The 24,771-nt window shown below is 47.7% G+C and overlaps 1 protein-coding gene across 2 annotated transcripts in view; it reads right to left on the reverse strand.

The window, feature by feature from the left end:
- LOC119461630 (NADPH oxidase 4-like) overlaps positions 1-24,591 on the reverse strand; it is a 182,415-nt gene extending 157,824 nt beyond the window's left edge. The window contains exon 1 of one of the 2 annotated variants that reach the window (XM_037722989.2): positions 23,675-24,590. In XM_037722989.2, the coding sequence (XP_037578917.1) occupies positions 23,675-23,830 (156 nt within the window). In that variant the 5' untranslated portion in view covers positions 23,831-24,590. Of the gene's footprint in view, positions 1-23,674 lie in introns of both variants that reach the window. The other variant, XM_037722991.2, reaches the window with a different exon arrangement.
- Between the last annotated feature and the right edge of the window lie 180 nt (positions 24,592-24,771).

Genomic DNA, 24,771 nt, shown 5'->3' on the forward strand with positions numbered 1-24,771 from the left:
CTTTCACGCACTTAAATCAGCAGTTGAGGCATCAACTAATAGGTTGGGACGGTACAGGTTGAAGCGCACCTGTTACATGTTCCATTCAAGCAATTTGAACGGACGTGGGACTGACTTTGTAGCAGGCATACTTAAGGAGTGATTTGAAAAAGCCCCTCAGCCAACTGACGTAGTACTCACGTAGGAAAGTTCTGGGCCAGTCCACTAGGAATGCTTTTTGTCAGCTGCTCACGCCAGCGGTGAGCACGTTGTTTTAAACATGTGTTCGTGTTGCAACTGGGCACTCTCGGCCATGCGAAATATCCGTTCCGTTACACAGCATGACGAAAACATGTGTCATGGCGACCTTGTAGCGCCAGCTCGACGGATATCGAGGCGAAGCGGCGCGCATTACATGCAACGTTCGCATTGCGTGTTTCGAACGCCAGAATTGCAACGCTGCATTCATCGCGCGCAGCGGAACGTACATGCGAACGAAATCAAGGCTCGAATGCGTCTTGGTTCACACGCCCTGGTTTAAAGCGACAGCGGTCTTCGCATCGCGACTGTGTACGCTCACGCAAGAAAGCGCCGAAGCGTGTACGAAAGAGACGTTACAAAATGCGGGGCTCGTGAAAACGTGAGTGCTTTCCACATCGTGGAGTTGGATTATCTCCGAACAACGAGCGACGGAGCACGAAGGTGTAAGCAGCGCACAACAGGCTAATGGTTGAGAATAGGGTCAATATGAGCTGTCTGCTTTACATCACACATTGCTACAGCCACGGTGTATTACACGCGAAATGTCCGGTACGATCTGCTCGCGGGAGTTGTCCTTGGTTGCGTTTCCTAACTGTCCGCAGCGGCAGCGTGATGCTAATCGCTACGGTTTATGAAACGCGATCAGTGCAAAGCCTGCACTGATGTTCCACCCCCCTCTGTCTTCGGTCCTCGATTCGCATTCAAACGAGGGCAGGCAGGCGCATCACCGCCGAGATGGGTGACCAACGATGCGACATCAGTTTTCTGCAAAAAAATTAACTGCGTTGTTCTCCTGAATCCAAGGCAATTGTATGACCTAATTCTAAGGCTGCGGAGGGACTCGGGAAATAGAGCAAGTCGACTTTCTGTTTGACACACAGAAAAAAAGCAAGCGAAAACATACATTATTTTTCGTTTCTATACCCTGTTCGACGGTTCCGCTTATCGTATAATGATTCCACGAGGTGCGAGGTTTCACGGGCTGGTGAGAACACAGTAGGAGTGAAATATATTCGCTTTCAATAGCTTGAGCTCAATAGCCCGAGTGGTTGCATTAACTGCATACATACAACGCTGAGCGTTTCTTCATTTCGTAAATGCGCTACCTTTAGCACAGACGGTAAACGAAAGATGGAGAGATGAACATAGGTTGGTAGAAATATAAGCCTTTAAAATTCTTACTCTAATGACGGCATGGATGTCGCCACAGCGGTGGTTCTGTTGCTATGGTGTGCGCTTCGAGAAATGGCCGCGGCAATCATGTTCACATGGCTGCTAACGCAAAAATTCTCAAGGCGCGCGCAACAAGCTCAACCGCTAGCACTGGATAGCCAATTGCCGGCAATGACGGGCAATTGATTGCCGGAAATTATTCAGTCTAACACCACCTGCAGCAACAACACAGCGTCACTGCCACGACTAGCGCAAAATATCAAGAAATGTTGAACATCGATAAGCGTGCAAGTTAAGGCTCGTTCACGCTATAGGCCAACACGACACCGATTTTGGTCTGCCGACTGTTGGCCACAGCGTTTTCCGTCCTGTAAACTGCTATCGCCAACACTCGGCAGATCAAAATCGGCGTCGTGTAGGCCTAGTGTGAATGAGCCTTTAGTCCTACACCCGTCCTTCGCGACTGACTTACTCCAGCAGCTTCACTTCCCATAGCAGCGAGGTCAAACGTGGAACCCAACTTGTTGCACACACGGTTAACGACAGCAGGCGTACGGGCGTAACCACCTTTAGAGTATAAATGGTAAAAGTTAACAGCAGGCTGCTGTGACATTCGTCGCGTGCAGGTAGGTACGCTTGCAGAAGCAATGGGTTCACGTTACCGAAACCCGAGGGTCAAAATTATTCCGGGAACGGCCACTACGGCGTGCCTCATAGTCATATCGTGGTTATGGCACGTATAAAGCCCCAGAATATACGTATTTCTTTCTTATTTAAGCTTGCACACAATAAGATTGTAGTGTAGACAGAAGAGATAAATCAGAGGCACACTTAAACTGCCTCTGTAGCTTTGGTCAAAATTTCCTGTCGTCCACCCACTTACTGTTCACCGTGATGGCCGAACCAGCGGCTGTCTTGAGCCGCGCCTGCGGCCGCCGTGGCCATTGTAAGCAAGCGAGCAAGTGCCGATCAGAAGGCGTTTGGCCAAATATGGCAGCGCCCATGGGTATGGTGCTGTAAGCGGTCTATATATTGCGTGCGCCTAGAAAAAGAAAAGCAGTGCAGAAACGCTGTATCATTATTCACTGGAGCCCATAGTGGTTTTGTCTGAAACAGCCGCTGCTTCACCGTTTCGAAGCCTAATAACGGAAGCGCGCCAGAGGTAAAGGCGTCACCAGCAATGTTCTTACATTCTGTGATAACATCACGCTGTCTGTTATCCATCGCTACCAATCACTCAATCGGCACCTCATTAGTTTTCTGGTTATCATCTGGTTATCAATAACGAAGCGATAAGCGCGTACGCAAACTAACCCTAACAGGCACTTCGCGGCGTAGAGTGCGTAAACACAAGCTCTGCTTTACAGTTTCATTACGTGCCTCGCTGCCTGACCCGCCTCTCGAAACGCGAGCTATACAAACGATATAAACAGGAGCCGGACGCGCTACGCCGCCTGCATACGATAGACGCTCACGAGGGCGCTGACATTTATATACATCTACGCGGCTCGCGGCGTCCCGATGGGACCACGCGGCGCGAAATGGGACCGCATTCGCAGAGGGCGTGGCTCTCCACACACACTCCGGCGCCGCTTGTTCGGGCCAGATCGGCCTGTGCGAGAACAGCTCATATCGCCGCGTTGCGATCGTTTGCACTTCCTCCAACAGGAGCACCCTGCCATTCCGTCGAAGCGGCTCGATCAGTTTCTTATACAACAGTGGCGCAAGCGCCCGACATTAACCTGCCTATACCGAAGGCCCAAAGAAATGGCCGATCTCAGGCTCAATGGTATACCCAGACTGACAGCGACGAAAGAAAAATGCGGTGCGCCGAGCAGCACGACCGGAATTCATAGCTCTGGTTTCTGTAACCTCTGTTCTTTTTGTAACAAACCAGACACAATCTATCTTTTTTTTTTCTTGTAGCTGCTTTTCCTCCCTCTGCAGAGTGTTTCTAGCGTACTCCCGACTACCTAGCTAGGCTTAACATTACCGACACCGAGCCTGTTGGGATTTGGTGCGTGTCACTCGGGTACCAGCCACCGGTCTATTACACCGTGCTCTGAACAAACTCATTGAAGCGTTCAAATAAGTTAATGCTGAGTGCCAACGGTCCAGTATCTACTTTCTGTGAAGCACGCCTTATCAAAGTCCTTATATTTACGCAATCTTCCCTTCTAATCCGAAGCTTTCCTCCTGAACCCTCCAGGACTTTCCTGCCCATGGCATCATGGTACTGCGCTGGTCCCCCAGCCCCGCTCCCTGAGTCTCTAACCGTTACTCACAAATCGCACGTATATTTCTCTCGTGCCAACGCCATCTAGCTATCTGAGATCATAGCGTGCGTCACATTGCGTAGCATGACTGCACGATGTCACTTGCGCGGGCGTGGCCGTTTCCTTTGCGCCAGAGAGGTTGGACTGAAATGGGCCAAATTATAGCACTTCCATGAAGAGCTTCACAAAAGCTTCGCTTCGCCTAGATTCCAAGATATGCGATGGAGCTGAATAACTTTTTTTAATGACATGCATTCTCTCGCTCATCCTTGGCACTTTGTGGTAGGTAGTTAGATTCCTGTCTCGCCTCGCTTTAAGGGACGTGAAATAACGTATTACCGCATGCTGCGGAAGCGATGTGGGAATCGAAGCTCTGCCGTGGAGCACAACAGCCCAGTGCCCTAATCATTGGGCCATAAGCGCACTTCTTTTTTTTATTAATTGCGTGGAATTATGAGTAATACTGTGCGAAAATTATTCCCATTAGCATTTAGACACACACGAAAAATAAACGAATGCATGATACGCAATCCAATTAAAGTTAAAAAATCGGGCAAGCGAGGACAAGCGTTTACATGCTAAATCCACTCAGGAACGGGATTCAAAGATTCCAACCATACTACGCATTTAAGCAGCTTCCTCTTGAAAGACAGACCTTGTCGACCGAGGTAGCTCGGCCTGTCTGTCAATCGTGCTGCTTCTTCATAATGAATAGTGCTCTAGTAATAAACAAATCAGACGGTGTATTGCTGACTGTATTTTTGAAAGGAAGGGACCGGATATCGACGCCTTCGGCATTTTGCCCGCGTTCGCTCAAAATGCGTGCGGCGTTGGTGACTGTTGCCGGAGCCTCTGATATAAATAGGCACTTGGTGCCGCAGCTAAACGTCGCCTCCCTTCCCTCCCCCTCCCCCCTCCCCCACGGCCTCTCGCGCGTCGGAAGAAGGCGCGTTTGCTCTACATATATGGTGATTGTAAAGGAGGAAAGAGACGCTTACTTCTGCAGCCCTTAAGCGAGCACGGCGCAGAACACGCGTTTGTTCTCCGCCGTGCGTTCACTTCCCGTGAAAGCGCGCGCCCCTCGCGCCCTTTCACTCGCACATACAGCGTTCGGCGCGCGGCGACGATTTCATCTCCATTGACGTCATACGGAACCTCACGGCGACGGCGACGGCGACGGCGACGGCTACGGCGACGGCGACGCCGACTGCAGAAATCTGCTTTTGAGTGTCCATATAATTGCTATCGCAATAAAACAAATCAGAAAGTGTATTGCTGATTGTCTATACCATAAGATGGGACAGTAAGTTCTTTGTCGATAGTTCTTTGTAAAATATTCCCAAAATAAAATGTGTCACGACAAAGAATAAAGCAGGGTTCTATTGCCTCGAGCTGGTTGCAAAGTCTACAATTTGCATTGCAGGATACATATACATGTTTCAATTGACAAGGTGGAACAGTGTGCAGCTTATAGAGGATGTTTTCACTGCTGGCGTTATAGACAATAGACAGTTTTAGCAGAGCGCCGCTTACGCTCCGCTCCGCTCAGATTTCAAGCTCTGAGATACTGCAGGAAATTGCGTAGATTTCGCATTTGATAAGCGCGTCTTGCCGAGACGCGAGCGACGCGCTTTCAACTCGGCTGCAAAACGACGAAGAGGCCAAGTAGACACGGTGTCACGTTCCGCTCAGTCGGCTTTGTAGCGGAGCGAGGGATGCGGTCTTCGTTCCGCTGATGGTATGAGCGTTGTGCGCAAGCGCACTATAGCGTTCCCGCTAAGCGGTTGTGTGGCATTCGCTAGCATATGCCGGTCTGAGCGGAGCGGACAGCAAGCGCTCAGCTAAAACACTCTATTATACGGAAACGGCATAGAACATCTTCATCAAACAGATACAAATACAGCTTTCGATACATCGGTACTGGGAAAAGTTTATGCACAGATGCTATATTTAGCGACGTTCAAACGCATAATTCCCTCGCTCCAAAGCTAGCAAGCTCTTCGAAACTCTCGGCGCATGCGCCTCGTGCCACTTTTTCGTCTTCATTCCTTGTAACAGCTCGCGCTTTGAAGACTCGACCATATCAGGGACCGGTGCCCGGTCCACTTTGGCCAGTAGCTTCCTCCCAGCAACTTAGACTACGTACAAGCTGTGCGACGTTGTACAGACTTCACCGTCGCGCAAGTTAAGTTTTGATATTTATTCGCGAAAGTACAATTGTCGTCGTCGTTTCAACATACATCACATCAAATAGCCATACGTAGGTACGATTGTATAACACGTAATGGCTGATGACGTCATAACCCGTGTCACTCTCGCATACGCCCGTCCAATACCTATGTAGAACTCAGCAATCGCCATGTCGTAGGCTGGCGTCGAACAAGCCGGCGTAAGATCATGCCATTGCCGTCATGCGATCCTCTACAACATGCTGGTCATCGTGCCGCTGTCGTAACGCGCACTTACGCTCGAAAGCCGTACCCACAACTACTCAATTTACAGGAACACGTTGGTCCACCTGGTATCGTTTTGTGGAACCCCACAAAATGCTGGATAGCCAGGTACCTGCAAAATGATTCGCATAACATAGATTCCCACAACGCTTCGGATCTGCACATTTGTTTTATTCGTTAAGGGCCCCGTGTCGTAGAAAGTCCGGCGTCGGTGTCGGCGCGGGCGCGCCGGCGTCGTTGGCGCAAATAATCATCCCGAACCACCCCTACCGCGCAAGCCCTCCGCGTAGCGCAAGGCGTTAGTGAGCCAAATTGAATTTCTCAAAGTAAAATCCGTCACAAAAATCGTAAGGTACGACTTAACCACAACCTACAGACGTGATAGGATCGGATTATAATTTGAATATACGAGAAAAAAAGCCTGATAAGCAGCGAGTGACCTTTGAATGCTCTCGCGTTCCACTCTTAAAGGCGAAGCTTAAGCGTGCTCCAAATTTCGTGGGCATGAGACATGATTCGAGGCCACGACCGCAACGACGACTCCGCGGCTTGGTCGCATTACTCGTGAAAGTCGAAGAGCGGTCCGGAGCACAACCCGGAAACAGGGCGGCGAGACGGCGCTCCATCACTTTTGCCAGCGCTCTCGAACATGACAGATCTCAACTGCCCGGCCCGGCCCGACTCTTTCGGCAGCCGTCGAGTGCGAGCGATTAGGGAACGCGCGCCGCACGCTCCTTAGGTCAAATCATTACGGGCGCGCGTGTATACATACACAGGACGGCGCCGCCACGCGCGATTTTAACGCCCGGTGCATACAAAGCAGTGGCTGCAAAGTCCGATATTCCGTTATATTGGCTTACGCAACCGGAGCAAATATACGCACTGCCATACAAGAAGAAAAAAAAACACACAGGGCGAACGATGAAGGACAGCGCTTAAATATTCGCGCACCGCTATCAATCTGTCCTCATTTTTCTCAAGCCAATAGCATGTCTGCCCTCGTACTTTTCACTGCGTGCTCAAAAAGGTTCACGTCGCAGCGATTAGGGTGCCGAATGTTGTTCAAAAGACTAAACACCGTCCAAGGTATAATATACGCATTGGGAGCACTGCGTTTTCGGCTCTTATTGGTCTACTCTGCGTAATCCAGTTCATCTTTTTTTTTTTTTTGTTCAGACGGAATGCACGATTAGCTCGGGCGTCAGCTACAAGCCACATTTGAGCCACGAAAGCGTCAGACCGGGAAGGAGTAAAACGAGCATTCTGCACAAGGGCGCGGCAGAAATGATGCCGAGTGCGTGCCACTCTTAATTCTTTCCTTCTAGTCAAGGCGCTGGAGGGTTAGTTACATATATGCGCGGATTAGAATTAAGGAACGTAGACCCCGTCATGCAAATGTCCGTAGGCATAGTTGCGGTTCCACGTTGGCGTTTCGGTTCAAGGCAGCACCCACTGCGAATATGTCAACGCCATCGCAGCCGTTTCCAAGAAGCCAAAGAAAGAAAGAAAGAAAGAAAGAAAGAAAGAAAGAAAGAAAGAAAGAAAGAAAGAAAGAAAGAAAGAAAGAAAGAAAGACGAAGTGCGCCGCGCAGTGCATCGGATGAGACTGCGTGGGAGGCTCGGCATTCAACATCCGGAAAAGCTGGGAGTGAACGAAACTCGCTCGCAGTGACTCGTCCTGTGACTCACAAGCCCTCGGAATGTGGCGGAAAACAAGAAAGCCACAACTCCTTGTACTTTTTTTTTCTAGGTGTGTCTAATTGTCTAATTGAATTGAATGAGAATACGAGCCTGTGGATTGGAATATGAGATGGTACAACGAATACTCCCCTTAAGTTTATTATCAAACAGGCAGCGTGTTTTAATCACATTTAAATAGCAAGAAACAATGTTCCCTTCGATGTAAATATATCAAAGTTGACTAAATAATATATCGTCTCAACTGACGCTAAAGATCCGAAGAATGCCTAAAAACTAAACATAATCGATCGGGCTCGATACCTGAAAGATATCGCAAAAGAAAAGCAAAAAATAAAAACAGAAGAAAATAAAATAAAAACCATCGCTCCACTCGTTATGTACAAACCCTGTGCAAATCACTATTGGCGCCATATTTTCGGTAAAGATTAAGGAAGCACATTTCAGACGGCTTTGCGGCACTTTCCCACCCAATGAGCACTAACGAGTGCTCTTAAACCGTACTGTTTGGTTACAGGCGAGTAATAAAAAAATGTCTGCTATAAATTCTTAAATTGAGTACAACACCAAAAAAACTGGTCTCCAATCCATGCTGTCAAGGTGGTCGGACAGCGAAGCTGTAAACGACCACTGGAGCGATTACCCATTGCGACGTAGTTTGAAATTGTTCGCAAGGCGCCATTCAGGTGCATTTCACCTAATTACTAGCCTAAGATGTTTCAACGGCCTGCGACTTGACTTGCTCCTCTACTCCGTGCCCCTACAAAGAGTTGGACCTGAGAGGAGAGATGTGCACTTGACCGCAGTTTCGCCGCGCCTCGTATGCACGCCGTTCTTCAGGAGCCCCAATTATACGTGGCCTTCCCATATCAATGTCACCACTCAAATTAGTTGCTAGGCGGGTTCTTCTTTTACGTACGAAAGTGTAGTTGCGTCACTCCATGCTTCGTATGCTACACTTGCCGCTAATTAAAGCCCAAACACACAACGAAAAAAAAGAAAGCGTCACCGCAGTATGCTACGATATAGCCCTTTCCGTTCTGTCTTTGCGCTGCAGTTAATGGAACGCAGCATCAAGAAACGCAATCCTCCACTCTTTCGACTTTCCTGCCTAAACATTGCGTCAATAATGGATAAATCTCGTCGATTCCGGTTATCTAAAAAAAAGAAATCTGACCGTTTTCACAAAAACCGAGTTATTGAGAGCTATGTCATGATTTAGCGTAGCACTCGACCTTCTCGGATGGTGTTGTAACTATATAGGTGCGGTGTGACATGTTGGCGCGATGCAGTACCCAAGGCAACTGCAGCACGGCAAAAAAAAAAAACAGCCTCCGTTCCACCCAGCGAAAGTAGATGCACAGCGAAGCTGTTGCCGACGTTAGACAAGCACCACCACGACAAGCGACTCAAGCGACGTACGTACTGCACGTGTGCGGAAGTGCCGGATACGTGTTCACTCCTTTAGGGCCTCCGCCAAGCCAAGGGCGTTATTGAACCAATTAGATTTTACAGAAATCCAATTAGGCGAAGTAAATGGCGTAAAGATATTCGTTAAGTACGACTTACGCACAAGCTGAAAACTTGATGGCTTCGGATTGCGATTCGAATACACGAGAATAACGACATAGTCACGTTAGATATCGTCTGATGACGCAATATGATTACGCAATCACGTAAAAATGCGACGTCACACGGTGACGTCTTCGTCAAGCGATGATGTCACCTGATGACATCATGTGATGCCTCTTGGAGGAGCAGCACCACTGTGCGCTTCCCTCTTTTTTTTTTTTTTTTTTTTTGCACAGTCTTCGGGATCGACCCACATTGTGCGAGCACCGTGCACGCGGACACGAAATATCCCGACCAACTATAGAGGCTGACAGCTCCGATGTAAAAACGAAGTAGTCTATTCTCGGATGGTCCACGGGAAACGAGGTACTTTAACCTTCCTACGCGTAGCGCCCATACGTCATTTTATTTTAGTGTTTAATCACTGCGTGTGAACGGGGCCGCGAATGCTCTCGTAGGACTCCGCCCTGCTCGCGTTCAGCGGCCGCTCGCTGACTGTTGATCGCGTAAGTGCCACTTTGCACGCGTTCCGATCTAGCATAGTGCGACATTGCTTCGGGGCACAAACCCGTGCGGCGTGAATGTCGTCCTGATGCGGGCGAACCTTTTATGGATCGCGGCTGTTGATGTTTATTGATGGGGAACGTAAAAGAAAATTGGCCAACTATATCAATCGCCTACGCATCCGCCTTGTTGCGCAACACCACAGCGTAATGGCTTTGGTGTTGCGCGGCTAAGCTCGAGGGCGCGGAATCAAAATCCCCGGCCGGGCGGCTCCATTTTGGAAGGGGACAAAATGCAAAAAAACACCCGTTTACCGTGCGCAGGGTGCGGGGCAAAGAAACTCACGTCCTCGAAATTAATCCGGAGTCCACCACTATACGGCGTGGCTCATAATCATATCTTACATTTGGCACGTAAAACCCCTGAATTTACTTATATTTTTAAGAATCGGCTACGAACGTATCTTTGAACCAACGTCTCTTGATATTTTGTTCGTTGTGTTTCAGGCACAACATGCAACGCAAGAAAAGGATCAGCAACACGGGCGTGGTGCAATAAACAGTGTCATTTCTTGAAAGGTACGGATCGACTGGATTAGACATACACGATTAGAACAGACGCTGCTAATTCGCTCCGCCATTTTTCTGCTAGCATGGTTGCCAATTGCGTGCGCAGACTAGGTTAGATAGAGCGGGTGCGGAACTACAGTTAGCTTCCGTAGTTATCAACTGGATGTAGAATCTCAGCAAAATATAGCGAATAGGGACACTAAAATTGTCTGGGATGGGACGCAGTCTTACTCAGTACATGCCTTGCATCGAAGAAAATTGCATCGAAGGAAAGCTCGTCGCTCGGACAGTGTTTGTGCAAGTGCTGTCTAAATTTATGACAATAAAAAAATTATAACGAATTAAGGAGGCAATATCGATGCAAAGTTCAAGGCTTGCTAGTTTCTTTCTTTCTCTCTTTCTTTCTTTTTGGGTAGGTTATTGGCCTCACTGGTATGATATGCTAGTTAAAATTTGGTGGAAAATTCTTGAGACAGAGAGGGACAGTAGGCAGGACACAAAAAAGCACTAGCAGCACTTATGTGTGTCCTGCCTACTGCTCCTGTACCAAGGATTCTATACTAAATAATTGCAACCTTGTGTTTGTCCCGTCTGAAAAGAAAAATGTCGACGTAAAACATGGCAATAAACAATGCAAGAAGTGAAAACCCGTTACACGACAACATACTGACATCGAGATCAAACACCCAGCCGAATAGCTTCAGCTCGCTTTACTAAAACCCTAAACACATATTATTCAAGCTCGCACAATTATTTCGTAAAGAAGTGTCTCGATCAGGAGTGTTCCAATCAGAAATGTTTCAAGGTGTACGCGACACGTTCTAGGTATCATTATATCCATCGGCGTTCTTGCTTTTGATGCACTATATATCTCGACGAATCGCGCACACAGCGCCTGAAGGGAATATCGGCCATTAAGTTATCGGCGTGGATTTCAGCCGGAGGCACAACGTGGGAAAGTTACACAATGTTCTCTCACTACCAAGGCGCGGCACGCGACTCACCGTATACCGACGTTATAAGGTCGGTGCATACGTGACAGCGACAGGAACCGCCGCAACAAACGTTCAAAACGTTTCAACGCTGGCTTCTTATCACGCGGCCAACCGCAAATCCTGCGGAAATTGTGCGGAAACAAGGCCTACGCGTGAGCAGTGGTGCTTGGTTGGAGCTTCCAATGCGAAAGCCGCTGACAATCTGCAGTAGCTCTCGCTTCGGTTGCTGGCTCCTGGGGAGCGCACTTTCCCCTCGGTAAAACAGCTTACACGGCGAGGAAAATCAAGGCGCATCGCCAACGGTGTCGCCAGCGTCACCATTTCTTCTTCGCATTCGGGAAACTTGCTGATCAGGATTGTGCCGCCGTGCCAGCGGAAGCACGTTGTCTCACTCGGTCGTGCGTTGCTGTGCTTGATAAGTTCGGCCACTGCGCGTGCCGAGTCGACCACGCGCGGTTCCGAGATGTCGGATACGGCACGCCACGCTTTCCTCGTGGCATCACCGCGCTCATCGTCCTCGAAAGGGAGGCCCCACGGGCCCCACGTGTACACCGCCACGGAAACCTTCATAACCTAGCCGCTCGAAACTGTGGCCACATTTGTTGGAGAGCGCTTTACGAGACATGAAATGCTCAGCAAATGAGGATAATGAAGCCGGTCTGTTAAAGCACACCCGGATTGCGCATGAGTATGAAGTTCACGTTTTCAAGTCCATATCGAAATAGTGATTTCTGTGAGAAAAATACTTAATGTTTTGTTTTTGTTTCTTTTCTCTCACTCTCTCTCTATGCAGGTGTACGTTTTCATTAATGACCATGCATCTGTTTTCGTTTGTGCAGGAGTTCACACTGCCCTGTATGGGCTGTAATCTTTCGTTTTTCTCTTTACTTTTATTCAAAGCCCACAGAGCGAAATCTGCCAAACATCTTATATCGTTTATAATGTGTCTACGCGAACGAATACATGGGTGCGAAATTGCACATTCACCATGGACCCATTACTAGTCAATGTATATATGGGTCCACACAGCTTCTTCGGTAATTACATTTTGAGCTATAAACTGAGCAAAACTGAACTGAATTGCACACGATTATCGGCTTCTAGTTCCGAGGAGGACATCAGAATGTAGCTGAGGACACCAATTGCGGGTAACGGAGTAACAACAGGTGAGCTGTAAAGGGCATCGCGCATTGTCAGGCTTTATTCGCCCACACATCAATTGAAAATAGCTGACACCAAAAGTAAACGCAAACTAAAATGACACCGCAAGAGGGGGTAACAGTAATAACAACAAGGTCTAAAAATCCACAACGCCTTCTTTTCTCATCATATTGGTACGAAGAAGTAGAGTACGGTTTAAAATATTACGGCACCAGCAGCAAGAATGGCGATAGTTCTCTGCAACATTCAAGACGACTGCGACGCATTTAGCTGAAAACGCGACTGCACTTGTGCAACCCCCCCAAAAAAACAATGTTGTTTTGAACGAGGCTAACTTTGTACTAATGCTTGACGAATTATTTTACTAGTATTTACTCGGAATGTTCGCAACTATTTTGCCACTGGCTTTGCCGCAGACTAGCCATAGCTCACTGATTAACAGTGGATTGCATTGAGAATAATATTAGGTAGTCATATTCGGAAAACAAAAATTGAATCCTAGCGCGTTGGTGCCGGCGAGTACGTGTTTTTCTTGAACCACTTAAGAGGCTTCGACGTCATCAATATTGATTCTATCACATGATTGATCACTGAGTATATGAGAGGTGATGGCAAACCGTTTATAGCGCTCGCACGAAGCGACTGTCATGCCGAATTCATTTTTTCGGAACGTGCAAGCCCTCACCGCAGTAATAACGCCCAGTGCATTAAGACTATCCGATTTTTTTACGGCGTGCCAGTCCGTGGCATCACCCCGTCGAATATGATTCGAAAAGCAGATTATAATTAAGGAAGCGGCACACTATAGGGCACTGTGAGAAGAAGTAAAATAATAGCGAGAAGTAGAAATACATCATCAATATCGGGCCACTTGATAGACGTATCAAAAGTTCTTTGGCGACTTAGCAGCAAGTACGAGAGAAATAAGATACCATGACGTCGCACCTCTGAGGTCCTGGATATATGACTGAAACCTCGTTCACCTCATTGCAAAGCTTCGTTCACCTCATTGCAAGAGCTCACTCGACAGACGGCCTGCCGCTTCTAGGAGCAAAGAGCATGATAGGTAGTGGTTATAACACATTGCAAAGTGATTATATATATATATATATATATATATATATATATATATATATATATATATATATATATATATATACAGGGTGTTTCAGCGAACACTTTCAAAAATTCTTAAAGGTTACCTGTTGTAGATAGCACAATTCTAGTTCATGAGCTGGTCTACTCGAAGAGGCGGACATTACTTTCACAAGAAATTGAAATGCATAATCGAATAATAACAAAAATTTACTAATGAATTTTTACCTAATTACCTGATGGCCCATATTGCAATTTACAAATCGTAGCCGTGGAGTTCGCAAGGCGGATCCACTTGGAACGAATTCTCGGGATGACACCAGTTTTTAGATATTAATTCCCGAACTTTGCGGAGAAATGCATTGGCGTTCCAGTTAGTTTCTTAACAAAACATCGTTTTATGCATTGAAGCACAAAATAGTTTTCCTAGATTTTCCGCAGCAAGCACACGCTACTTCTTCCTTGTTTTACCCCACTTTATACGTACGTGTTCTAAGGCATCCTGTTCTCGCTTCGAAATGTAAAGGGCTTCCCTTTCAGTTATCATAAAATGATTCTTTCCTGATTTCATTTTTTTTCCTTTTAGGTAATTACTCATAGCAGGTTTATTTTCCATTGCCGCCATTCATGAGATTACCTCAGCCTCTCTGACTTTGCGTTCGACGTTCTTTGTTGCCATGTTGCTTACTAAACCGTTCGCATACTTGCTGGTAAGCTCCCTAATTTTTTTCCTCCTCTGTGACTGATTTTTTTTCTGTGCAAATATCTGAAGGGTCTCGCAGCCATTTGCTTTCTTCCATGTTCCTCAGTCGCCCTTCAAAATCAATTTTACTCTGAGCTCCCCTCACTTCAAGAGTTGTCCAGACCATATCACCCTGCACAGCTTCATAGTAGTCTTCCCGTGAGCGTCCAGTGCAAGGCGTCCCACTGACCTTTGGTTGCCATCGAGTCCTGATTGTACCCCTAACTTCACGAAAACAACCACATTTCCAAATCTAAGTTCTGGAACCCGTACACCTTTCCCCATAGCCCGGAGCACCAAATACCTATTGTATCCCCATATATAGAGCTCTGTGTTTCATTATGGCCCCATTTCTCTTCTCCTTTGCCGTTGTCTTCCCCTGTGTTTCCATATATCCATTGCGTTCGTTTATCCATATACCAAGGTATTTATATTCTTTTACCCGAGGTATTTCCTGGCACTGTATTGGCACTGTATGTTAACTGTTTTAATTGAATACCATCAATTAATTAAATTAAATAGAATTTACCTGCATTGCTAACCTGTATTTTACTGATGTAATTATGCTCAACGGCCTAAATGAGTGAATTCACTCTTTTCCCCCTTACCTTTATAAATTAAATTCATCCTACTTTGTCGCCAACTGTTTGGTATTAGCCTATCTTGTAACCTTTATTCTAGTGTTTCAAAAGAGATTCCTTATTTTTTGGTCCTAGTTGATTAGTCAGCCTAACGGGAACCTGGTTTAACCCTTTAGCTGTGCACTTAGGAATTTTCTCTTCGGCTTTCTTCCAGTTGAAATTTCTCAGCACCAGCCCCGGTGCTGGGAGTGTTAGTCATGCACCACCACTCTCGGAGCGATGATGGGCGGATGTGGTACATCCTTTTTTGCCCGATGTCGTCACGTGACACGTGAACTTAGGAGAACAGGCAAGTGGATAAAAGACCCTCGTATGCTACCTAATGACATCAAAGCTACCAGGTTTGAAACCCTCGCTATCAATGGACGAGAGATGAAGGGAAACCGAGGGGCACGACTTTGGTTAATCATATCCATATAAAGCAAACAGACAATGAAGCCAAGAGAAGCGTCGGAGAAATTAACTGTGATTGAAATTGAAATGTAGAAAATAATAAAGAAAAGGGGGAAATGAATATATATACAAATAAACACGCTGTCCTAAGCTCCCCCATCCTCTCTCTACATCTATCAGGTGACCGCAATCTTAGACTTTACTCACACACTTTTTTTTTTCTACTTAGATACTCTCCTAATGCTAACGCATCAAAACACAACATTCAATAGACACCAGGGCCAACTCAAGTTTGAACAAAGAGCAGAAGTAGGAGAAACAAAATGAGACGTAACATGGGGATCGAAAGTAATCACTGATTGTATCTCTCAGGCTGTCAGGCACGGCGTGCTGTCAAGTGTCGTTACAACAGAACCAGTCTGCAAGCAGCTCCGTTCACTCGCAGCAAAGAATGCGAGTGTATTGCACGACTCGAGCGCACAACACTGCACTCTGTAGTAGCGCTGAGAAATAAACCTAGGAAACGGGGTTGGCGTGCGGCCCTGAGCTACGAAAATTGCTACAAGCAGCCGTTGGCAAAGTTGAAAAGCAACTGCATGTCCGCCAGGCTCGCGAACAGCGGGGGGGATGGAACTCCTCCGCCAGAGGCCGCACGCCTCGATGCCGGGAGCTGCCGCAACTACCGCGGCTTGCAACCCATGCGTGACGAGACGCGAGCGCAAACCTCTTGCTCAATCGCGCAGTAACAACGGTGCGGCCAAGTACGCGACCCAAATCAATGACATCGCCTGTTCTTCTTCGGGGTGTCAAAGACTTTCTACCCGATGACTGCCGTGTCTTATTCGCGCGCCCGTTTGTTCCTTCACCTGCGCGGCTGTGTTGCTTCACAACGGAAACTTTTCGGCATTCGTGAGGCGAGACTCCCGTACGCTATTAAATATTACGACGCATGAATTGCGGCACCACGATGCACAAAAAAGCGAAGCGACTTCGCGCTGCATCGTGGCCTTCTCACAGAGGACTCCCCTATACTTGATGATTACGGGGCGATTACGATATCCCATACCATCCCCTCTCAGAACACTGCAAAGCTCTCCCCCAAACCCACCACCACGTAGGTGTCGGAAGTGGTCAATTTGCGATACCAACGCTACCTGGCGGAATTCAGCAGCGCGGCGCTAGAAGAAATCATTGCGAGACCCCGGAATGCGGACCTGTGCTGTCTAAGCTCCCTGAACGATTAATATTAATTATAGTTTAAGTGTATCTCTCTCCGCGCTTTACAGAGTGAACGAGATGCCTTGGCGAGTGAAGAAGGGAACTCCTTTTTCGTCTGACAGATGCGTTTGCACGAAAACTTAACTACGCGTTTATGCCGTTCAGAACGCGTTCACACAATATTGTGATGTTCAGAGGCAGCTAATTTACCGATATTCCCTCTGACAACTGTTTAAGGTTTACGAAACGAATCTGCTTTCTCATGGTGTCACTTAGTCTTCCAGGGCTTGAAATGGCAGACTTTGCCAACGATTCGTACATAAAGTGGAGTGCCTTACGGTCTGCCTCTTCACTGCGTACCGCGTTGTGTTAGAATAAATGCAACTCCACGCTCTAGTCCTGCGCAAAGTGGCGCGTCTGTTGCATTAGGCGTCAGTTCTGACGGCAAACGAGTGAGTTTTGCTGACCAACTAACTATCAGTCAGCTTGAACAGTCTTCGATCACTCCGTCGTCTTTCAATAAGTTATTGCCAAGCAAGACAGCACCCATACCGCGTGACAGCGTTTCACCGGTTCCTAGAAAGGGACCCAATGACGCCCAAGGGAAACCTCAAGAATGATCATCAAATGAGTACAGAAGGCGGTGAAGTGCAGGAAGCCACTGTGTAGACCCTTTTGAAAGTATGTTGTGGCAGCAAGGCCTTTGTAACCCCAGAAAAATTTTCGGCCACGCGTTCTTGCCCGGAAGTTTGCCATCAAATGACAACGTATTTTGTCACGTAGTTCACTATAAGTGAACATATTATCGATGTTTTCAAATGTAAAAAACGTGCTTCGTGCGTCTTGTGTGTGGATCTCCTGTGCATTCCGGGGTAAAATTTATTTATCAGCCAACGTTTAAATTGCTTAGCAATACACTGGTGCCATGCTTGAGGGTCATATATAAGTTTGCAGGCTAGCAAAACGTCCATGGTCTTTTCTACCGGCTAAGCCTAGAGCGCTGATTCAGACGTCGAAGCTACAATTTTTGGGGGACATGCGTGTGTAAAAATCAAAAGGGTCCCGCACTCTAAAGTAGAGACGCTTGTGTTCTTACGCCATTTTAGCTACGTGCGGCCATTATATCTGACGGCATTCTGAACGTCGCTTTTTTTTCGGTTACATCGCAGAAAACTACTTTGCATGCTTATCAAAGTATAGGGCGACGCATTCTCTGGCGTCGATTTCCGCATAGTTTGGGGGAAAAGCTCCGTCGATTCTTATGCCGATGCAGCTCGTACTCGGTTTCTTGACACCCACGTACCGATGCGTCCATTTTCGACGCACCCCATTTCATTTGAATGTCGTGCACGCCTGAAAACTGTTACTGTAAAAGGTCCAAGCGCGAGGGCGTTAGAACACACGACGCGGAAACGAGCCAGACGGACCAAATGCTATTCGAATAAACCGCACCTGAAACGCCGCACCAGCTTTGCAATTCACTTGTAAACCGAAGCTCTCGTTGTGAATTCTCCCAAGATTTTCTGACTATGGCTGCTCGTGTCTTGCCAGATAGCTCATGCACACACAGGACCGCATTCACATAATCAATCAGCTTACTTGTAGACTCATCCGCACTACCCATGTTCACTACACTGCCGGTGGCTAGCTATGTTCTCTACGAAACTGCACGGTGAAACAACGCACGATACCTAAATATCCTCGATGCAACAAAATAAGATTTCAAGCACACAATTCTTTTAAGAAGTCAAAGCTTTCTGTGCCTTCTTTCCATGATTAAACATGAAAAACTTCACGAACAAATGGTGCATGACGTAACGTCACACTCAAGCGCCAGGCGAGTGGTGCAATGCATGAGCTGTTCGATGGCGGGGTAAAAGGTATGCACGGCCGGGACGAGTAGTGAACATTCGTGCAGCCCCGTCTTTCATTGCGAGCCTAGGGTTCATGTGGAGCGTGGACCTATGGAAGGAGACATCGGTGTTCCCCGCTAAGTCAAGGACGACCTGGAATGTTCCGCTGCACAATGGCCCTGGGCCCGATGGGAACATGAGATCCCCAGGGGCTCGCTGTCCGACGATTGAGGTGCCGGAAGGCATGACACCGTACGGCTCCTTTCGAGCAGAATGAGCTGGGAATTTTTTCACAGGAATGTGGGCCAGGGTCTCATCCGCCGGGCAGTGGATGAGACCATGGCCCAGATACTTTCTCTCGACGGAAAACCGTCGGCGTTTCTCAACGCCCGATGCAAGTATTATCTGTTCGCTTGCGAAAAGTGGTCGTGGCATATAGCGAACCAGACACTCAGCTTCAAAACGCACCGTCGTTTATTGGATCCCCTGCTGGTCGGAGAACTTTTGTTCAGGTATACCAGTGAGTCGTACACGAAGCACAGCACGATGAACGAATAAAGACGGTAAGCCCATATCTTAGCTCCCAACTATAGCTCGCACTAAATGAACGAGTACATGACACAGAGTACCGATGCTCGGGGAAAACAAAAGTATCAACAGGCACACGAGGCAGATCCAAAGATTGCGCCGGACGAGCGGGAAATATGTAGGGCTAACTTTTCGTAAAATTTTGACTCACTACGCACCAGTAACTGCAGATAACTTAATACACGGTTCAAACATACACTTGGAGAGCCATCTGCACAGCAAATATTTTTTCTAGGGATCTGCTGAGTGCCAGATATGACGTAAGGTTCACGAGAGACGTGGTCAAAAAGAGGGTTTCCAGACAGAAACTAAATGGGCCCCGATTAGCAGTGTAGTGCAGTGCTCAGTGGCGAAGGCGTTCCGCTGCTGAGCACGAGGTCGCGGGATCGAATCCCGGTCGTGGCGGCCGCATTTCGATGGAGGCGAAATGCAAAAACTCCCGTGTGCTTGCGTTGTAGTGCACGTTAAAGAATCCCAATTGGTCAAAATTATTCCGGAGCCCTCCACTACGGCGTGCCTGATAATCAGAACTGGTTTTGGCACGTAAAATCCCAGAAAAAAAGGAAGAACCGTAAGGTTTAGTGAGGTCAGAGGCTCCCATGTGACCACGCCCTGGAGCTGCCCTGATGCTCTTTACTGCGCACGGGGCACCTGACGGTGCGGTATCGCATGCTCTATATGCATGATATTTCGGCGCGCATGATAGCCGTCACAGAAACAAGCGCAGATTCTTACGCTATTTTTGAAGGTTCTCAGACTTTTCACACGGTCCCGCAAATGTTTTTGTCTAACCAACGACCCAATTTTTATGCTGCCATCCTTGAACATTCTTCTCCTGAAAAATAAGTTAAATGCATTTATAAGCACTGCCCCGTGAGGTGAAAGTATCATGAAACAGTCTCACACAACTATCAAGCCTCAGCTAAAATTTCCGAGCTTCTAACTAAAAAAGGAATTCGGCGTCTAAAGTGAGCGTTTAGTGCGAAGGGATGTACTCATATTCGTGCGTTTTAATTCTTACTGCATGCACAAGCTACGATGCTCAAACGCATACGAACCAGAATGCCAAGTCTTCGGTTTCAACTTACATGACAAGGAATTAAAAAAATTAAGGTCTTTCGCGGAACCCCTGTCCGCATTCTTATGATCAAGGGTGCACGTCCTTTGACTTATAGAAAGCACAAAGAAACAACTACCAACTGATTTTTTTTCTTTCAGAAGGAACAGTGGTGCTTTAATAAAGACACGGTTGGTCAAAACATGCACATGCGACGAAAGATGGCTCTGAAGGCCTTGAACGAAAGTTATGCTGAGCCCCGAGAATAGCATGTGCGCTGTTCACATGTTTCCATGCATGCTCTTTCATCCCTGTTTGCCTTCTTGTTCTCTTGTTATCAAATGCATTTCAAAATGCACTGCTGTTCATTCTCACCTAAAGGAGAGGTTAGTTCCCGCGTCGTGCGTATCTCGTTAGCTTTACCGCATCGCGTTTTGTGCTTCTAGACTGCGCGCCAAATGCGTCAATGACGTATAACCAACCAACCAACCCACATTGCCGCCTTGTTACGCTCACTTATGCAACTGCATGTTCAGCATGCGTGGATTGGAGTAACGACAATCTCGATTACCTAACCTCGTCATGCCGACGGGCCCTAAGGAGCACAAAACAACACAACAAACGGGGGTATCATGCATCGAGGCCAATGGCTGCGGGTCACTTGGCCTTTTTGTTCGACCCTCGCTCAAAGTAAAGCAAAGCCCATGGACGCCTGCTCCTGCGGTGACTGGTTCGCGCAACGATAGACGACCCCGTTGTCCTATTATGCTCCTTTGTTTTTCAGCAGCCGCGTCGGCGTCGCTCCTGCTTACTTTCTCGCATTAGCTTTTCATTCCCCGACCGGGCGCAGTGCTACGCAGCTCAATCTTTGTTTCTTGTGCTCACGCGCAACTCGTTTCCATGGCAGTGGGCGGCTTTTGTTTTCTGCATCGGCCGAAGAAAGTAGTCGGCGATAAGCCTGAGGGAGTACGGTGTGCGACAAGCGAAAACAAACACAGAAATGTCCACCGTATGACGACACTGAAAGTACACGGGTAACGATATCGAGAACACCGTGAAAAAAAAAGAATTGTTCTCATGTAGTTATTGCGTTTATTTATGTATTCCTTCGCGTAATACACAATTGCCTGCACTCGGGACAAACGGAGGTTCCTGGCCTCCGGACAGGGTCCCACGCTAACCAGGCGGAACCGTAGCAGTCACCATCGCAACGCACACAAAAAAAAGTGTCGTTCGGTGCATCAAATCCAGGCATAGCAATACCGACGTAAATCCTAACACGACTATCGTAAAATTACAAGTAAATGTGATTAGAAAAATTACTGGTTCCTTAAGTAGAATAAAAGCAAAGGTGTTTACAGTGTACAGTACATTCAGTAAAATCAAAACAACGGAATACAGCGTGCACCATTTGTACATTCGAATGAAAGCTGGACATCGGCCGAAACAGGAATAAATCACTCCATCCACGCGTCTACTTCACTGTGGATATTGTACCCTACCGAGAAACGCTTTGTTCTGAAATTATATATATATATATATATATATATATATATATATATATATATACATGCGCGCTCATCCGTATTCTTCGATGAACCGATAATAGCCATGTATGAAGCTGCCATCGGTGGTGGGTTCTCAAGCCGTCACGAGAGGGCGATATGCCCGTCGGCTCCGAATAGACGGGAACTCAGATCAAGGAAGCATTGAGAGTTAAGCCGCAATATGGAGATTATTATGTAAAAGCCAGAGATGCGTAACAAGAGGCTGGATGATTGGTCGAGGAGGCTGACAGGTCTTTTGGGGCATCACGGATATTTAGGTCACAAACTTTCCTTTATGGCAAGGTGACGCCTGTCAGCACGTCAATACAACGAGGCAATCTGTAAGCATCTGTCCATCATTGCAATGGCTGTATGCATCGGGCTGCAGAAACCATCTTTGAAGTTAAACGATGAACAAAAAAAACTAATTTGGACGTAAAGGAGGCAATGATTGGTATAACGGTTCAATTATTACGGAACATGAAAACCTAACTGCCAATCGAATGGTAGCAAAAACGCCAGAAAAGCTTTACCATATGACATTACGATTTGTAAAGAACACTAGTCTTTTCGTACATCACAAAGCTCATCTAGAGAACCGTGTATAATTGTACGGCATATCATTGCCGAAGGTGGTGAAATTTTAATCTGTTTTGACACCAGGTTTTCTCACAGAACGTAAATTACCAAGGGATAAATGTGTCGCCCATCCGATTGTTACGGTCATACGCTTTCTTACGTTACGTTTCTTTTCTTTCTTTTTTTGTTATTATCTGAGTTCAAACTTTTACCTGTAGTCAGTTCTCGTTAACTACGTTATCTTACATACACTGTCGTTAATTGGACCATATGGTTTCTAAGGCGACGACACAGCAATGAACGGAGCATTTAGTATCTGCCCTCACGGTACATGTAATTTTTCATTCATATTTGCCTCGACATTTGCAGTCTTGAGTAGCACATACTAAACATAAGTAATAAAAGTATAAAGAATTTTCGTAAGGTCATGAGCATGCATTCTTATCGACCTCCTCCAGATACTCAGAGCAAAGTTCGCTTTAGAAGAAAGCCCAGCTTCCCAAAGTGCGCTACATTATTCCGCAGACGGCAGCTCTGTTGGATGAGTGACTATCCGTGTATGAAGTGCAAAGTGCATTTGTAACTGCTGTTGGTTGGAACAAGTCTACTGCCAGAGTTAATGTTACCTGTACTCCTATCGCAAATAGGCACAAGTGATTGTGGTTTCGGATATTGCTTTCGTAATCACGTTATCCCGAATGTATAGTTTTGGAGCTAAAGTCTACCACACTTGCATGAATTAGTGATTCCGGTTTATTTGTGGCGCAGAAGGATTGAAAACGTCGAGGGGTTCAATTCCAATGCAGCAGGATTACACAAAGCAAAGATACTGCACACAAAAAGTAAGTGCTCTTTTGTTTTCTCTCGGAACATAGAGGTTCGGAACATAGTCATTCGACGCAACAGCCTCGCCACAATAAAAACAATTGATGTGGATTTAATCTTATGCAAACTTATACGCGCGTCCCGTTTGTCAAACTGTAATGATCGCGGTATATGCAAGGCTTCACTGACTACGTTCAATCGCCCGTTCGGCGTTCGTGCTATGAATGCTTTCATTACGTTACCGGCTTTTCAAGAAAGCAAAATATGCGAGCGCTAAGGAAGGCAGTCACACTATTTGTCTTGTCACAAAATTTACGCCACATTTTGCACCTTCCGTCAAGCAGCGCTTGAATGTACGTCCCTCATGGAAGGCTACTTGCATTACGAAAAAGCTCGCATACGGACACGTGTATGATTATGTGCTGTCTTCACACTTGGTGTGATTACAAGCAGCGAAGCAGGCAAAAAGAACAGCACAAAAACGGCCCCACTCACCATCAGTGCCTGAGACCGCACCGCCACTTTGAAGCGCCTCCAACATCTAACAAGGCACGCCATCACAGGCGCCTCATCACTCCCAGGAGCCGCATCACGACCGCGCGCCACAGTCGTGGGCGTCGTCGTAACAACGTCCATCGTCACCACCATCATCCACAGTCGTAAACGGGAGTCGCCGATCGCACGGCCGTCGATATCGGCGTCGTTTTTATCTCTTTTCGTCGGCTGGCTCACGTGACAGCAAACTGGCTGCGGATGCTAGCTGAACAACACCACCTGTCGCGTTCGAGGCGTCCCGGAACAGCGGACACGTCCCTACTCCGCCACGGATCCATCCGACGTCGCCGGCGAAGTCAGCAGCGAAGAGCGCATATTTCCCGCGCGCGATTTCCGTGGGTCGACGGAGGCTGCGGCCGTTCTGGCGCAAGTCGGCGAGGGGCCAGATCAACCGCCGCCACTTTCTCCGCTTTTACCGCGCCAGCGCTGCGTTCAGCGCATGTCGTCTCCTCGCACGCCGAGGGTACCGAGGGGCGCTCCCAGAGCAACAGGCAGCCGAGCGGCGGCGGCGGTGCAAGACAAGCAACTTGCGCCACGCTGGATCGTCCGGCAGCGCTGGCTCGCCGACATCCTTTCCGAGTACTCTCTCCCTTATTTGGTCCCCTCGCTCTTTTCACGCCCGGCAAGGCAAGCTCCCCTCTCTAGGTCAAGTAGCAGAGACGCCCGCGATCCCCGCCCTCCCGGCTGCTGAATCCTTTTTGTTCTCTTCCGCAGGATCCGTCCGTGTGGCACGCACAGCCGTCCTCGACTTGATCGAAAGGAAGGGAGATGAGGGAACGCGATACCACACCGCCCAGACAACAGTCGGCCCGGCGGCGGCGCTGTTACGAAGGGGTAGAAATGAGGCGGCGGGAAAGGAAGAACGCTGCAATGTCTAATTCGAGCTTTTCTGTTTACAGTCTTGTGCAGCGCCCCACCGGCGGCAACGCCGGTGCGAGTGAAAGTCGGCCACTGGGACCCGCTGTGCGCGCTGTGGTGCGCTCACGTGCGGCTGGCGTGCTGCTCTCCGCCGGGGGGGCCGCGGAAAGGCGGCGGCC

The sequence above is a fragment of the Dermacentor silvarum genome, chromosome 8 (genome assembly GCF_013339745.2).
Source record: "Dermacentor silvarum isolate Dsil-2018 chromosome 8, BIME_Dsil_1.4, whole genome shotgun sequence".
NCBI lineage: Eukaryota > Metazoa > Arthropoda > Arachnida > Ixodida > Ixodidae > Dermacentor > Dermacentor silvarum.